The 17,450-nt window shown below is 47.1% G+C and overlaps 2 protein-coding genes across 10 annotated transcripts in view; one reads left to right on the top strand and one right to left on the bottom strand.

Annotated features, from left to right (window-relative positions):
• The first annotated feature begins 21 nt into the window (after positions 1 to 21).
• On the top strand, positions 22 to 3,695 carry rdh14b (retinol dehydrogenase 14b). The gene is made up of 2 exons (XM_061811952.1): positions 22 to 470; positions 1,413 to 3,695. Exons 1-2 carry the CDS (start codon positions 117 to 119, stop codon positions 2,028 to 2,030), a joined length of 972 nt encoding a protein of 323 aa, XP_061667936.1. The 5' UTR covers positions 22 to 116; the 3' UTR covers positions 2,031 to 3,695.
• A 1,841-nt stretch (positions 3,696 to 5,536) lies between these two features.
• Positions 5,537 to 17,450, bottom strand: part of si:dkey-174m14.3 (uncharacterized protein LOC563117 homolog) — a 36,150-nt gene continuing 24,236 nt past the window's right edge. For 6 of the 9 annotated variants that reach the window (XM_061813101.1, XM_061813106.1, XM_061813102.1 and 3 more), the window contains 7 exons: positions 14,516 to 14,677; positions 12,809 to 12,875; positions 12,024 to 12,131; positions 11,832 to 11,912; positions 7,222 to 8,499; positions 7,021 to 7,132; positions 5,537 to 5,918 (listed from right to left, as the gene is read on the bottom strand). In XM_061813101.1, coding sequence (XP_061669085.1) covers positions 5,860 to 5,918; positions 7,021 to 7,132; positions 7,222 to 8,499; positions 11,832 to 11,912; positions 12,024 to 12,131; positions 12,809 to 12,875; positions 14,516 to 14,677 — 1,867 coding nt within the window. In that variant the 3' untranslated portion in view covers positions 5,537 to 5,859. Of the gene's footprint in view, positions 8,500 to 11,831; positions 11,913 to 12,023; positions 12,132 to 12,808; positions 12,876 to 14,515; positions 14,678 to 17,450 lie in introns of all 9 variants that reach the window. The other 3 variants (XM_061813105.1, XM_061813108.1, XM_061813109.1) reach the window with 1 other exon arrangement.

Below are 17,450 nucleotides of genomic sequence, written 5' to 3'. Positions count from 1 at the left end.
CTTCCGGATCAATTTATTTCCGGGTTAATATAGTTTTGGCTTAGTTGACTTCCGGGTTAATTTTGCAACTTCAAAACAGAAAGCCGAGGTGCTTTCCTCCGTTGTCGTTCGCTTCCATGGCCACCGCGATCCTCATCGCCGCGGTCGTCGGTGGCGGGGTCCTGCTCGTCTTGCGCCGCTTGTTCCCCCGACAGAACGCCGTCGAGATGCGCCGTTACCCTGCTGGCCTGATGCGAGGAAAGACGGTGATCGTGACCGGAGCTAACTGCGGCATCGGGAAGGCCCTAGCCGGGGAACTGCTGAAACTCCAGGCCCGGGTCATCATGGCCTGCCGGGACCTGCGGAGTGCCACCGAGGCGGCCCGGGACCTCCGGGGACAGTCGGGAACAGAGCTCGGGGTGGTGGTCATCAAGCATTTGGACCTGGCGTCGCTTACATCGGTTCGTAAATTTTGTCAAGAGATTCAAAAGGTGAGCTGTTAATGTTGCCACGTCTTTTATTGAAATAAATCAAGTTGTTATGATTCTCGGCACAAGGGGTCTACTTTTCTTACAATTTGTGTGAACTGTCCAGAGTCATTGTCATTGTTATTGTTTTCATTTATCTTCTTTACTCTAAACCACAGGTGTCAGACTTAAGGCCCGGGGGCCAGATCCGGCCCGCCTCGTGATTTTATGCGGCCCACGCAGGCAAATCTTGTGTATCAACTTCCATGATTTATTTATTTTTTGTTCAAATCTGTACCAAAACTTCAAGTTGTCCTATCGTAAGTGATAACATTGAGCTATTACAAGCATTGTTGTGTTATCAAACAATGATAGTTCGAAAAACCCATTTCCCTTGATTTATGATTTCAAAACTAGTTCATAAATTTCAACACGATGAGGCTGTTAAATATTTTTATCGTATCACAGCCACAACGGCAAGTACACAAACGAGTTTGACACCCGTGCTCTAAACTTCTCCGACCTTTACTCCTCTTAATATTAATTGTTCTTTGTGGGTGGTGCTTATAGTTTTGGATCATTTCCTCCTCCAGAGGGACGATCAGAATCTCTAGAAGTCCCCAATAACGCCACCCCCACCCCCCCACCCCCCCAAAAAAATCACTATTTGTTGATCATTGCTTTAAAAAAAACTTGGCAACACACTTTACACTCATGTCAGAGAAACCTCAAAATTGCTCCGAACTGAGCAGAAAGCTCTCAATAATAATATGGTAATTAGTCGAGATTCAAACCATATCCTCGGGCAATTTTAAGAACCATAGTCTGTAACTGTAATGACAGTTAAAAAGATTTAATTATTTTAGTGATTTGAACAATATGGATGGCTCGATGAAACTGTTTTTAGTCACAAAGTTCATCCGTCTGACTGCGTTTATTAAAGCATATGTTTCCTCGAGCCATCAGGAAGAGCCCAAGATTGACGTCCTCGTCAACAACGCCGGCGTCTACCAGTGCCCCTACGCCAAGACGGAGGACGGTTTCGAAATGCAGCTCGGTGTCAACCACCTGGGCCACTTCCTGCTCACCCACCTGCTGCTGGACCTCCTCAAGAGCTCCGCGCCCAGCCGCGTGGTCGTGGTCTCGTCCAAACTGTACAAGTACGGCCACGTCAACTTTGACGACCTGAACAGCGAGCGTAACTACAACAAGGCGTTCTGCTACAGTCAGAGTAAGCTAGCCAACCTGTTGTTCACCCTCGAACTGGCCCGCCGGCTGGAGGGCTCGGGAGTGACGGTCAACGCGCTCACGCCCGGCATCGTGAGGACCAGGCTGGGCAGGCACGTCCGCGTTCCCGTCCCGGCCAAGCCGCTCTTCTACCTGGCGTCGCTGCTCTTCTTCAAGAGCCCGCTGGAGGGGGCCCAAACCCCTCTCTACCTGGCTTGTTCCCCGGAGGTGGAGGGCGTGTCGGGGAAATGCTTCGCTAACTGCGAAGAAGAGGAGCTGCTAGCGAAGGCTACGGACGGACAGGCGGCCCAGAGGCTGTGGGAGGTGAGCAGGAAGTTGGTCGGACTGAAGGACTGATTGGATTTTTTTGTGCCCTCGGACTACCTTACAAAGCTATTAAAAGTGAAAGACCACCTTGAGTATCTAATTAACACTGCATTGAGCCGAGAAACTGTTCAAGGGTCCATGAAAACAAATGCTGACTTATTTATGTACGGTGCTCCCGCCATTGAAAATTGCATGAACTACCGTAATTCCCGGCCGACAGAGCGCACCTGGTTATAAGCCTCACCCAGTACATTTGGAAAGGAAATATCATTCTGGACATACGCAAGTGCCCACGTGGAAACACGAGATATTTAAAAAGAAAGACGAAACACAGAGTTTAACGCTAGCGCCGCCAAGCTCATGCTAACGTTAACAATAGTGCCGCGCTAACAGGGCCAGCTAAAAAAAAACATACCAGTAAAAATCCCTGAGACACGACAGTAACACACTAGTGCAGCACTAACAGGGCCGGACCGGTAAAACTCACTTCCTTGGCACATATATTCCACCGGTCTCACTCTTACCTTTCCAGCTCCAAGTGCCCACATTGAAACACAAGATATTTAAAAAGAAAGATGGTACACAGAGAGTTTAACGCGAGGGCTGCCACGTTAACGCTAGCGACGCGCTAACAGGACCAGTTACTGATAAAAATCTATGAGACACACCAGTAATAAGCTAGCACAGCGCTAACAAGGCCGGACAAGCCTCATTTGGTACATACATATGCCACAGCTGTGTAAAAGCTGCATGTGCCCACATGGAAACGTGAGATATTTACAAAGAAATGCAGTACAGAGTCTAATGCCAACGCTAGCCTTGCGCTAACGCTAATGCTAGTGCCACGCTAACAGGGCCAGTAAAAAAAAAAAAAAAAAAAACAACATACTGTAAAAATCACTGAGACACGGCAGTAACACGCTAGCGCAACGCAAACAATGCCGGGACCGGTAAAAGTCACTTCCTCGGCGCATATATTCCACCGGTCTCGCTCTTTCCTTTTCCGCTCGAGTGGCCCCCTGTGGTCGTTAGAAAAAATGCACAAAATAACCGCGTCGCCTTGCATAAACCGCAAGGGTTGAACGCGTGCGGGAAAAAGTCACGTCTACAGGCCGGAAATTACGGTAATTGCCATTTTTCACGCGTGAGGCTAAGCAAGGACAGCGCTAGTTTTGGGCCCAAAACTACAAACGGTGCCATATTTTTTTTTTGGGAAATGCAAAATGAATGATGAATCTGGAATACGCTTTGCAGAGAGGCCACCTCTTAATAAAGGAAGAATATACATTCGTTCATACGTTCCTTCGGCTCTTAATTGAAAATGTATTAATTTAGTTTTTTTTTACAGCTGACTACTATATTAACGACCCAACTGCAGAGGCCTCCCTGCGATGCATCTTAACTGTCACATTTTCAAATTAGTAACTGTAATTTATGCAAAAAAAAAACAAAGGCGGGGGGTGGGGGATTTTGGAAGCAAGACTCCTCATAACGAACCGACTCACTTCATCAAAACCGGGGCCGGGTCGCCGCATTTCCCTCCGGTGAGGCCACATTATTGCTTCCGCCGAGAAACGCGATGAATGTGTTTTTGCAGCGTGGCATTAAAGAGGTGAAAGAGGGCTTACCTTGTATGTACTTTGTCCTCTTTGTGTACTAAGTGCCTTATCGGCAGAAGCGGAACAATAGGAGAGATGGGGGGGGGGGGGGGGGATGAGCTGCAAGGCGAAAGTGCTGGGACACCAGGCCATCCATCCATATTCTTTGCCGCTTATCCTCACTAGGGGAGCGCTGGAGCATATCCCGGCTGGCAACGGGCAGGAGGTGAACCATCGCAGGGCACATCAAGACTAAACAGCCGCACTCACAATCTCACCTAGGGGCAGTTTAGACTGTCCAATTAACGTTGCGTGTTTTTGGGATGCGGGAGGAAACCGGAGTGTCAGGAGAAAACCCACACAGGCGGGGCCGGGATTTGAACCCGGGTCCTCAGAACTGTGAGGCCAACGTTTTACCAGCCTGATCCACCAGACCACCGTGCTGAATATAGAGGTGAAAATGGAACAAAGTACTACCACCCAAAGGTTTTTGAGGCGTTCCAGTCAGATTGTCTTGTGTACTGAGAAGACCTTGGCAAGACTGAATCGTGGATTTTGTCTTGACCCATCTCTTCTAATGCAGGGTACCCGCACACAACTATTGGGTCAAATTGGAGCATTTTCCTCTCCTCTTTCCAATAAAATTCAGCTAAAGTCTGATTATCAGATGTCTCTAAAACATGGGTCTCAAACATGTGGCAGGCGGGCCATTTGCGGCCCATGAGGTGATATTTTGCAGCCCCCAACCTCAATATGAAAGTGTAATGGAAGCGCGGCCCTTGAGTTTTTTACAGATGGTGCTTTTATAGCGTTGCGTGCGGAGCGGACCAATCACGGTGGGGTGGATGGCTGCCGGGCGTGTGACAACGACCGGGCTTGATTCAAGCGTTGAAACAATTTTCAATGAGAAAGTTACAGCAGCGTTGCCAAGGAGAGTTTTTTTTTTTTTTTTTTTTGTAAACGCCAGCGTCCTTCATCTTATTTTGTGTTTTAATAAAAGGTGTTTGAGAAGATGGGATTGTTTTTTTATTTCTAATTTTAATTCACACATAAGTCCATGTGTGCCGAGGCTGCGGCCCAGCCTCAGCCAGACCGGTTTCCATCGACCAGCCCCAAATTAATTCGAGTTCGAGATTATTCTGAACAATTATCCAGCGGTGTGGGGTGTGTTTTTCACCCCACTCTTCAATCTGTTCGTTAAACAATCAGCACCAACAGTCGTAATGTTTACACCTTTTTCGGCTGAATACTCTGTGGTACTTCGATGCCTCTCACAGGTTAGTCTTGCTGCTGCAACACACATCTGGTTTTGGCAGAGGAGACTCATAAATATTGTCGGTGTCTGTAGGAGGGAAGACGGAAAGAAAAAAAAAAACACTCCACCTACCGCACCGCAGAGTACATTTTACCACCATGCAATCACTGAACCTTTGGTGACTAATCGGAAGATGCTCAATTTCATCCAGAATACGCATTATACTGTACAGCAGGGGTGCCAAACTCATTCTTCTCACGGGCCACGTTGTTGTTACGGGTCTCTACGACTCTGGAACAAAAATATTTAATCATCTCATCATTTTCACATCACCAATTTATGAACTACTTTTGGAATCAGAAATCAAGTGTAATGCGTTTTTACAACTGTTCATGTTTGGTAACACAAAGTTGTACAATTGTAATATCTCAACTTTATCATTTATGATATATGACTATTTGAAATTTTGGCACAGATTTTTACAAGAATCATGGAAATTGACACTCTAAATTTGGCTTCGTGGTGGGCCACACAAAATCAGGTGCCGGGCCAGATCTGGCCCCCGGGCCTTGAGTTTGACACCTGTGCTGTACAGTATAATACCAAGATGAAGTAATAACTCATACAACGCGGCAATACTCACTAAAGGTCCCGTTTCAACAACCAAAGATCGTCTGCGTACTTTGTGCTTTTATTGGGGCCCATAAACAACCAAAAATATTTAAACATGCACAGTTAATAAAAGGAATAAAGGTTATATTTTCTTGGGTGGGGGTCTGGGCATTCAAATCTGAGGTAGAAAAGGGGAAAAAAAAGGGGGGAGGACAAGTTTGGGGGGGTTGCAGGTATTTTGCGTCTGTATATGAAGAGAAGAATTAGTACAAACTGCTGAGACAGATGTGCACGTGTCAAAACATTCAATCAGTAACAATATAAAACATCAACCGATACTGTCAAATTCAATCCAAAAAAAAAAAAAATAATAATAAAGAAAAGGAAAACTCACCTATTTGTCACTTTTTGTTGTATTTGTTAATTCGCTGTGAATGTCGCACAAGGCCAATGCTGTTAGTACAGGCATCAAGTTAAGGGAGTGCGTTTGAAAACAGGCTGCTGTTAATTCATGTATGTACAAGTTCCAGGTTTACTCAAAATCTGTCACTTGAAGCGCTACATACAAAAATATCTGTCATTTTCCAGTCATAAGTAAACAATAAATACATACAGTGGCACCTTGACTTAAGAGCATTTATTCCGCAACGCCGCTTGTGCTCGACATCAAATCGGTCTTCCCCTTTGAAATGAATTGAAAGGGCATCAATTTGTTCCAGCCCTTCCCTAAAAAGCTAAATAAAGAAAAATAGTCCTGTATTGTAACAAAAGGAATTAAAAAACTTTCAAGAAATGAGCTTGTTTAATAATATGTACCGTAGTTTCCGGCCTATAAGCCGCGACTTTTTTCCACACGCTTTCAACCCTGCCGTTTATGCGGCGATGCGGCTAATTTGTGTATTTTTGCTAACGGTCGCAAGGGGGCACTCGAGCGGAAAAGGTAAGAGCGAGATCAGTGGAATATATGTGCAGAGGAAGTGACTTTTACCGGCCCAGCCCTGTTCGTGCTGCGCTAGCATGTTACTGCTGTATCTCAGTGATTTTTGTATGTTTTTTTTTTTTTTAACTGGCCCTGCTAGCGCGTAACTAGTGTTAACGTAAGAGTTAGCGTGGCGGCGCGAGCGTTAAACTCTGTGTACCGTCTTTCTCTGTAGAAATCTCGTGTTTCAATGTGGGCACTTGCGGCTTTTCCACAGCTGCGGCGTATGTCTGTACCAAATAGTATTTCCTTTACAAATGTACCGGGTGAGGCTTACCACCAGGTGCGCTCTATAGCCCGGGAATTACGGTAATCAAGCACGAAGTCACTCAGACACTAGTATTCACGTGTTGCCTTGAAGGGTCGCCGCCTAGTTAGTGATGTCAGGAGCTCGGACTCTAGCTCCAGTTAGCCATTCAACCATGCAGTTAGTTGAGTGTCGAGTATTTTTCCCTGTTTTCATTTTGTATTTTTGAGCGTCAACCTGCCGTCGACTCGGAAAACTCGTAAGTCAAGGTCCCAACTGCGCACCTTTTTGTTACAAATGTATATTGGTCTCTCACTGACATGACTTACTTCCCTCACGAGTCACATGTTCACAACACATACAGTTCTGTGGCTTCGATTCCCGTTGTTCTGTAAGGTTCTTCAGTTGAGGAGTGTTCCGTACAACTGCGCCTTGGTCAGACTGTCTTTCCGGGTAAGCCCCAGAGAGCCAAATTTTTGGTGGTACGGCGGAGGAGGGGGCGGCGCCGGCGGCGGGGAAGATGGGTTCACCTGGGTGGACAGGTTGTGCATCTCCGCCTGGAAGTGCTGAAGGTCCGCCGCCATCTCCAGGGACCGGCGGTTGAGGGATTCGGTGGAGCTGTTGGGGCTTTGGTCCCCGTAATCGACACTTTGGCCTCCAGATGCCTCATTACCCTCTCGGTCTTTGGAGTTGCCCGAGTGGTAGAGGCTGCGCTCGGAGCCTTGGCCATCGTCGTACAAGTGGGCTTGGCTGTGAGCCTGGCGGAGCACCGGGCTGCACTCTGGACTCGCGGCCACCCAAACCGGATCCTGCATGACGCCGGCCCCCTGCTGGTGGTAGTAGTCTGCACCCTCCTGGAAGCTGCTGTAGAGCGGCCCCAGGCGGATCTTGGCGGGCCTCACGGAGAAGTGCTGCTCGGAGAAGCTGTACGGCGAAGCCCGGCCGGGACTGCGGTAGGAGTGAGAGCTCAAGTCCTCGGCGCTCAGCTGCCGCCATCTTCCGATGAGCTCCTCCTCCTCGGGGGCCAAGGTGCTGCCACGGCGGCTGTCTCCGTAAGCGACGCTCGGGGAGGACGACGGAGGCAGGGGCTCGTAGGGCTCGCTGAAACAGGAGGACATGGTGCGGCTGTACACGGGTGAGCTGCTGTTCTGCTGGTGGATCATCTCCGTCTGCTGGAAGGGATGATTGTTACCGAACCCTCGGGGACTATCTCTCTCCCAGGACGAGTCGCTCTTCCTCTCGTAGTCCCCCGCGTCCCTCCAGTCCATGTAGAGGGTGTGATGACGCGGGGAAGAAGCGCCGCTGCTCGGCGGCCCGTTGGCTTTTTCCTCGGAGCCCCCTCCGCTGAAGCTGGAGTAGGAGCTGGAGCCCACCACCAAGGGAGGGAACTCGGCAAAGTGCTCTTGAGCGAAACCGGTTCTCAAGCCCACGGAGCACTCCTCCGGGTTGCTGTCGGTGGAATTCTGCGGTTCGTAGAGGAGCTTCCTCTGGCCGTGAAGGTCCATGCTGGGCCTGCGCTCCCGGTGCCGGTCGTCGGGGCAGTAAAGGGCCGTGTCGCTGCTGTACAGGTCGGACTTGTAGGCCGCACGCAGACCCAGGCGCTCCCCTTGGGCCAAGGTCTCCAGAATGAAAGCGTGCTCGGGGGTTCGCGGGCTGGGGGAGCGTGAGGCCTGGCTGCTGCTGCACGCCTCGTCGGGCTTCGGCAGCACCTGCCCGATGAGCGAGGCCGGGACGGAGTCCGAGTACGTGCGGCAGAGCGGAGACTCTTCCATCTGCATAGTCAGTCGCTCCTGAAAGTCAGTCGGGAGCTGGAACAAAAACCCACGCGCCGCTCATTACGTGACAAACATTAACACATAATTGAGCTAAAATGAGAATTATTAAAGTGCAATGCGGGCCGATGTTTTGTTCCATCGGTGTCAACATTTTAATCTTCTTCTTTAACCCACTAAATTGCGAGTATGAAAATATTTGGTCCTGAACTACACACGACGAATCCTGCTGTTTTTGTTCGGTCGGTGTAATCACTGGAGCTTTTCCCGATTAAATTACACTGACGCTGAGTCAGAACTGAACCCACGCTTCCCTTCACGCAAGACGGGGAAGTCAACCACTGCACCATCTTAACAAATATGTACTGATATACAGTAGATATACAGTGTATTGGGTCTCTCGAAAAAAAAATAGATATTACAGAACAGTTGCATTTAGGTCCACAATTTGATCATTTTCACATTTTTTTCTCTCCTTACCTTTATTCAAGTATATTTTTTCGTCAGTGTAGCCCTAAAACTATTCTTTGCCGTAGCGATGGGTAACAAGATATATAATATTAGTATTGATAATGTACTAAATATTACATGAATAAGAGAGGAATGGGATGCATCACATCATATCAGACAGGAAATGATCAGTATCACATTTATCCATCCATCCATTTTTATAGCCCCTTATCCTCACGAAGACCGCAGGGAGTGCCGGAGCCAATCCCAGCTGTCATTGGGCAGGAGGCGGGGCACACCCTGAACTGGTCGCCAACCAATCGCAGGGCACATCGAGACAAACAGCCGCACTCACAATCACACCTACGGGCAATTTAGAGTGTCCGATTAATGTTGCATGTTTTTGGGATGCGGGAGGAAACCGGAGTGCCCGGAAAAAAACCCACGCAGGCACGGGGAGAACATGCAAACTCCACACGGGCAGGGATCGAACCAGGGTCCTCGGAACTGTGAGGCCGACGCTTTACCAGCTGAGCCACTGTGCCGCCACACCACATTTAAATGTGGAGAATTCAAAATATACATTTCAGTATATACTATTACTGCTACTATGACACTCTTTACTGTGACTACACAAATTTATCGGAATCCATTTGAACAATAAAAATATGTAAACTTCTTAGCCAAAAAAACATCTATTTTGTGCAGTTCTATGATTACTGCAACTAACTTGCACTTTTCCATATTGTATTCATTTTGGTGTACTTTTGAAGCAAGACACGTGACGGCCTCTTCATGGTTTGGCTGCAAGTGTTGCTTATTCACAACGCTGCATAATTCATAATTCAGCTCGCTCCCGGGAGACCAGGACCTGCCACGTGTGCGTGGACAACCTCTGACCCCTCTTATGTAATCGTGAACTATTTTTTTTTCTCCCTCTCTCGATGTATTCCTGTCCATTTTGGATGTACTTTCTGAGTTTGGCACAACCCATTTGCAGCCGTAGTAGCAGAGAAATTCCGTAACCTCACGCATGCTTGTCACGTGTGCGACGCCGATGCAGTGCAAAAAGGCGCCCCAACGAGTCCACGTCGATACCCGCACGCATTACGGCTGACAAGTACAATTGAACTATCGGGCTGGAGTGCGCTAACAGCCAGCTGATTCTGCTCTTGAGCACTCTCTGTGCTTTTGTGTTTTGTTCATAAATGTATGTTTTGGTATGTTGTGCTGCAGTGGCTTTGTTTGCTGTAATACTCAAGTGGCTCCAACTACCAGAGGCAAATTCTCTGTGTGTTTTCAGATACTTGGCCAATAAAGACTGTGAAATCGGCTTATATGTAGATGTACAGTGAAGAAAATAAGTATTTGAACACTCTGCTATATTGCAAGTTCTCCCACTTGGGAATCACGGAGAGGTCTGAAATTTTCATCGGAGGTGCATGTCCACTGTGAAAGAGATAATCTAATGAGAAAAATCCAGAAATCACGATTTATTTGTGTGATACAGCTGCAATTAAGTATTTGAACACCTGAGAAAACCAATGTAAATATTTGATACAGCAGCCTCCCTTTGCAATTACAGAGGTCAAATGTTTCCTGTAGTTGTTCGCCAGGTTTGCACACTGATCTTCTCTGGACCATGCAGGTTTCTGGGCTGTCGCTGAGAAACACGGAGTTTCAGCTCCCTCCAAAGATTTTCTATTGGGTTGAGGTCTGGAGACTGGCAAGGCCATACCAGAACCTTGACATGCTTCTTACGGAGCCACTCCTTGGTTTTCCTGGCTGTGTGCTTTGGGTCTTTGTCATGTTGAAAGACCCAGCAACGACCCATCTTCAAAGCTCTGACTGAGGGAAAGAGGTTCTTCCCCAAAATCTCACAATACATGGCCGTAGTCATCGTCTCTTTAATACAGTCCAGTCGTCCTGTCCCATATCCAGAAAAAAACACCCCCAAATCATGATCCTCCCACCCCCATGCTTCACAGTAGGGATGGTGTTCTTGGGATGGAACTCATCATTCGTCTTCCTCCAAACATGATTCGTGGAATTATGACCAAAAAAAATACATTTTTGGTCTCATCTGACCATAAAACTTTCTCCCAGGACTCCTCTGTATCATCCAAATGGTCATTGGCAAACTTAAGACGGGTCTTGACATGTGCTGTTTTAAGCAGGGGAACCTTCCGTGCCATGCATGATTTCAACAGTCACCTTGGAAACGGTGGTCCCAGCTCTTTTCAGGTCATTGACCAAGTCCTGTTGTGTAGTCCCGGGCTGATTTCTCACCTTTCTAAGGATTACTGAGACCCCACGAGGTGATATTTTGCATGGGGTTCCACTCCGTCATGTTTAGCTTCTTCCATTTTCTAATGATTGCTCCAGATTGGATCTTTCTCCGTAGCCCTTTCCAGCTGTGTGGAGTTCTCCAATTTTGTCTCTAGTGTCTTTGGACTGGTCTTTGGTCTTGGCCATGTTACAAGTTTGAGTCTTAGTGATTGTATTGGGTGTGTTTTTGCAGCTAATGACCTCACAAAGGTGCATCTGATTCAGGATAATACATGGAGTGGAGGTGGACTTTTAAAAGCAGACTAACAGGTCTTTCAGGGCCATAATTCTAGCTACAAGTGTTCAAATACTTATTTGCAGCTGTATCACACAAATAATTCATTAAAAAAAATCATGCATTGTGATTTCCTGATTTTTCTTTTTAGATGATCTCTCTCACAGTGGACGTGCACCTACGATGAAAATTTCAGACCCCCTCTCTGACTTCAAAGTGGGAGAACTTGCAATATGCCAGGGTGTTCAAATACTTATTTTCTGCACTGTAGTTGACATAAAGTTTTGGTTCTTCCTGTGCTTTAAAGTGGCTAAAGAGCGATGAATGAACAATAATCGTTATGTGGGGGGCTGACCTCAGCGAGCTCGGCCCTGTAAAGAGACTTGTTGCACTGGAGAAGCTGAGCAGCAAGGTTGCAATCCTTCCTGTAGACATCCTTGGGAGCACAAATCATCACAACATAGGATCATTATCATATACCAGAGACGATTATGATGAAACAGTCACGCGAGCATCATAATAACATCGTTCCTCTGCGTCTCCTCACATTGTCCTCTTGCAGCTTGTCGATGGTGAGCTTGGCCTCCATCAGGTGGTTGTTGAGGACGATGATCTCTCGGCTCAGGGCTCGCTTTTCGTCCTCGTGGTGCTGCGACTGACAAAGACAACGGGACGGGGGACGCACAGAAGATTCCAGCTTCAACGTCGGTCACGTGAACAAGCGTCTTCTTTTTGTTCTCTATGTTCACTATGATTTTTTTTTTTTGCGAGGGGTGGCTTCTTCATAAAAGCCATTCGTTGTTATCAATAAGGAGTCTTGGGTGTACTCCGCTTGGTGGCCAAAGTTAGCGCGGCTAGACTACAGCCGAACAGAAAATATTTCGATGACAACACAATCGACAAACCTTGCGGTTTAGTTTAAAAACGGCCATTTTCATTTCACACAAAACCACTTCCTCGTCCTCCCTTCAGAGCAGTCGGTATGGCGCCGGTGTCGCAATCTGATGTAACAACTTTCTGAGGATGCAGTCGCCCCGATCAAAGCAACAGCCCCCCCGATGGTCACACGACCGTACCGACTAATTACATCTTTTCTTGTTTGGCCAAACGAGGCGAGGTGCGCGTTGCGCGGCGAAACAATGGGCCCCGCTTTCGCTGCACCGTTTGGAGGAGGACAGACAATTGTAATGAGCTGTAATTAATGTCACTGGTAGCAACAGCGGGGCATTTATATTACAGTATTTGAAATTGGAGCTCAAACATGCCGCACCACTTCATCATGTTGCCTTTTCTTTTGAGTAAAGCGCAAACATGACAACCGCAGGCGCTTACATCTCTGTGAATCTTCTCCTCCAGATCTTGGTTGATCCTCTGCAGTGCAGAGTAGCTGCTTTGGATCCTAAAAAAAAAAAAAAAAAAAAAAAGCACATTATTTATTTTGGTACAGTAAGTCGATTTTATCAATAAATGTGGTCTGTCCCGTTCTCAGGCCGTATTAAGTCATAATCCATATTGTTAATTCTGTTAGCTGAATAGACCGCATTGTTGTTGATCACATTACAGAAAGAATAAGAAATGTGACTGGTTTTGAAAACTATTTTTATCCGTGCACTCGGGCGTGAGCTGCCTACTGTAGCAAAAGCGGAGACAAAAATAAACTGGAAGAAAACACACCCCGCATTTGATCATTCAGCTATTTTTATCGCCACATTTTCCTCAGCTTGCACTTTACAAGTAAAAATAATATACGGTACATAATCGACAGCAATTTCACATTTAAGATGACTGGAGACGGAGGTTCACCGCAAAAGTGCTTTTAAAACAAATGAGCTAATACGTTGTGGTAAATGAAAACAGGAATATCGTTTCACATTAGATGATCGTCCTTAATGGACCCTTCCGACCTGAGAATCAATCGTACAATAATAACCAATCACATAGCCGCATTGTCTTAACCCCTGGCTTGACACGCCCCTGCCGCCATATTGTCCCACAAGCAACGCTGGTTGTCAGTAGCGTGCGCTTGGAAAAGTTAATGTTACGAAGAGAAATGGTGCTCAGATGATCTTGGGGAACGTGCAATTCTGTTGAAATATATCCTGTTAGGTTACAAGGGCCCCCGGTTGATTCATTTTCCAAAGCCGAAAACACAGTTGACGAAGTGTCTACGATGGATTAAGGCTCACGGAAGAGCGCACGTACAACTAAATGTGGACAGTTGCAACAAGTAAGTGACGGAGAAGTATCTTCTCTGAGTTTAATTGAATTATTATAAGTGGTTTATAGATTGCAGGAGATCAACTTTCACTTTGTTAGTGTATCACTGACCTGCCGAAGGAACTCTGTCATGCTTCATGCCGAAGAGTAGTAGTTAGTGATACGTAAATGCGCCGTGTCATGCAAGAGAAACGTCTATTTCCCTATTTGGATCACATCAGACTTTTAAAACAGGGTCAAATGAATACACCCACTCACTTCTAAAGACTACAATGATATTACTCATGAAGTAAAAAGTACTCACCCTGCTCTACATGCACAGTACGATTCCACTATTTTATCCCGTTGGATTTCAATATGAAGTTTGTGAGGCGTCAAACTTTTTATGCATCGATCTCCAACGTTTCGATGTAACTCCGACGTTGCATCCTGCTCCGTCCAAAATCTTAATTCTGTGTACATATCCTTCGTGAAGTAGTTGAGACCTCAATGTGGAACCCTCTTGAACGAGTCTGACGCATTTGGCAAAAAACATACCGCAATATCATCTGGAATACGCGGTAGAGAATCGACTTAAAACATGTTCTGGTCAGTCGCCGTTTTGGAAGCTTGTGGGACATGGCTAAGGGGGCGGAGCTTAAGATCGCCATCGGAAAGGTCCGTTGTGTTCTGTTTTGCGGTATGCAGCAGTACTATTTTACTGCATCTCATAAATATGCAACGTATCGCAAACATAATTTGACATAAGTGACAACTCCACATTTTTGTCCATACTCAATCCGTTTTTTTCACAAGTGCATCATTCAGTTAGCGTCTTCTCACCGGCGCAGTTTATCGGTAAACTTGTCCAGTTCCTCCTGAGCGCGGCGCAGCTCGGTCTCCAGGTACTGACGCGTGGCGTCGAACTCGCTCTGCAGCAGCTCCAGCTTGTGCGTGGTGTAGGAAAGTCGCTTCCGCAGGTCTTCTTTCTGCTCCAGCAATGAGCTGCACGCACAAATCGTGTTTACCGCGTACGCTGTCGTTTCTAGATTGACTTAATCGAGGAGGGGGTGGGGTGGGGGTGGAGGGGGCACATATCTTGTTGATAGCCATGCAGTGGATGGGGAGGGCGAAACGGGCAGAAATATGGACTGGAAGAAGCGTTGCAATTTTTGGACATGAAATCTGACAGCCTGCGCGAGAGAAACCCCAATCATCAACACCGTTGAGCGTGTTGAAATATGAGCTGTAAACGTTTTAATACATCACATGAATCCGACGCGAAAGGCCGCGACGTCGGGAACGGCGTGTGCTTCCGCGCGATGATGAAGATTTTTTAGAGTTGGCACTTTTAGCCGCCGGGTCTGTCTAATGAAAGGCCAAGCGTAAGTGGGGAATGAGGAAACCTGGGCTAGCGCGATGCGGCCCACAGCACGCGGGCCGGCCTTAATGGAGCCCGTATTGACGGACAGATGGAGGAAGGAAGCTAATGACTCTATCCGTGGCCAGATAACAAACAAATAGAGATGCGCTCGCGTCACTCTTTTCACTACCGTGCCTCCTTTTCGCCGTAATAACCACATCAGGTAACACGGGCACGAGATCCAGACGCCTCTTTTCAACGCCTGCGAGTCCACAGAGTGGAGGCATCATCCACAAGCCATCTCTTTAATATTGACGACTTTGCAGAAAGTGGTTCTTTTCTGTCTTTCTTTGAAAAAGAAAGAAAATGTAAGTCCTAGGAACGCGTGCGTGAATTGAAGGGAAAATGCGGTATCTCCTGCAGCTGGGGCGACCGGCTCCCCCCCAGGCACGAATCCTACTGGTGCATTTAGACCGCAGTGAGTTGAGTCATTGGATTTTGGCAACGCGTCCCTTTTCCCTACAGGTCCAGGCCACAGTAGAGCCTCGGCGGTTCAAAAGCCGATTTGTTCAAAAACTGAATCAACCGCCGCGCGAGATATGTTATTTCCGGGGTTTATTTGTGGGAGGCGGGGGGGGGGGGGGTGTTCGTTCAAATAGACAATAACAAAACGCGTCGTGGGTAGGTCAGCTGGTATGGCCGCGCGAGTTCTGTTATTTCTTGGTTTTGTCGGGGACATTCGAGTACCGATTTTCGTTTGAAAAACAATTTGTTCGCGAACGGGGCCGTTCGAGAACCGAGGCCGTACTGTACATCAGTCTTACATACGTCAGTGTTAGGTGATGAGTTGAGATCATCCTTCTCACCACAGGTCCCTTGTCGCTATACATCTCTACGTGATTTTCTTGGGGCAACCCTCTCGCTGGCTTCTAAAAATCACAATTCTTGTCCTCTAATTTTTGAAATGTTCTTCCAGTTTTTTGTACTTCTGCCTGTTTTTCCAAAGAAAAACAAAAAAAGTGGAGACTGCACTTTCATCCAAAGCATTTCATAAGTTGTATGAAAAGAGTTCAACCGGTGGCAAAAGGCGCATTCCACAATGCAAGCTAGCTTGAATTTTTCAACTCAGGGAAATAACCTCCTTGGTCTGCTTGGCAACATCGCCGTAACACAACATCTCAAAAGTCAGATTTGCAAAATCAGAGCATGCACTATTGTATAATAATACATTGCCACACTTCCTCTGTCCACACGGTGGCTTAGTTAGTGCTCGCACAATAAACGAGTGCAAAGTCGTTTGATGCAGACTGCTTCAAACGAGTGGATCCATTTGTTGCCTATCGTACGACAATTTTGGGATTGAATTGAGACGACATCCTTATTATTTCACGATTTAGGTTTTGGTGATGTGCCGTGACATTTTTCTGATGTTAAAGAAGGTGTCTTGGCTAAATAAAGTTTGGGAGAAACATGACTGCATGTCAGTGGTGGTATTAAGAGGGGGATTAAAATGGCCGCCTGAAGGTCGAGGAACCAAATCCACGGTCGACCTCTGGTTTTAACCAAACCCAAGTTGTCAAGTGTGAACACCCCTTTCGACGTTTTATTGTCATATGGTGGATCACCTGGTAAAGCTTTGGCCTCACAGTTCTGAGCCCCCATACCTGCCTGGGTTTTCTCCAGGCACTCCGGTTTCCTCCCACATCCCCAAAACATGCAACATCAATTGGACACTCTAAATTGCCCCTAGGTGTGATTTTGAGTGTGGCTGTTTGTCTCCATGTGCCCTGCGCTTGGCTGGCAACCAGTTCAGGGTGTCCCGCGCCTCCTGTCAGTTGACAGCTGGGACAGGCTCCAGCACTCCCCCCGACCCTCGTGAGGATAAGCGGCAAAGAAAATGGATGGATTATCATACGGTGGGCCGTAGAGGTTTTCCTACGAAGCACCAGGCACCCCCTTTTGCATTTGCATCTGTTCACTCCCATTCCATCCACGTGTCTCCTATTTGCTGCATCTTCTCTCAATTTGCCGTGCCCATCTCTGCTATTTACGTCTCCCCGAAAACCCAACGAGTCGAGGTAGACTCCAGTTGGAGGGGCGTCGTCAGCCTGTGGGGGATTTATCCGCATTTATTCAAAAATAGGACCGTCGAGTTAGGCCGTCCTGAATGAAAAGTGCCCCGAGAGAACCGCCGTTACGTAAGGCGCTTTAATTCCAACGGAGTTGAACCGAATAGCCGAGCAGCCTAGTTTAGACGTGCCTGTTTTATATAAATATATATTTACTCTGACACAATTAAACACCTTGCTTCCAGTGCAGCTCTGCACCAAATGTTTATCCTCCCCACCGAAACTCATTAATATTATCGCTTTCTCCAAATTTAAATAGCAGCGGGGTGGAGGGCTTGTAACTCAT

The sequence above is a fragment of the Syngnathoides biaculeatus genome, chromosome 23 (genome assembly GCF_019802595.1).
Source record: "Syngnathoides biaculeatus isolate LvHL_M chromosome 23, ASM1980259v1, whole genome shotgun sequence".
Lineage (NCBI taxonomy): Eukaryota > Metazoa > Chordata > Actinopteri > Syngnathiformes > Syngnathidae > Syngnathoides > Syngnathoides biaculeatus.
This window is presented reverse-complemented; position numbering and strand designations above follow the sequence as displayed.

Excerpts from the sequence above, each read along its gene's own strand:
- rdh14b (XM_061811952.1), top strand. The coding sequence starts at position 117 with ATGGCCACCGCGATCCTCATCGCCGCGGTCGTCGGTGGCGGGGTCCTG. Across the intron at positions 471-1,412 it reads TTTGTCAAGAGATTCAAAAG|GAAGAGCCCAAGATTGACGT; the intron begins GTGAGCTGTTAA and ends TCGAGCCATCAG.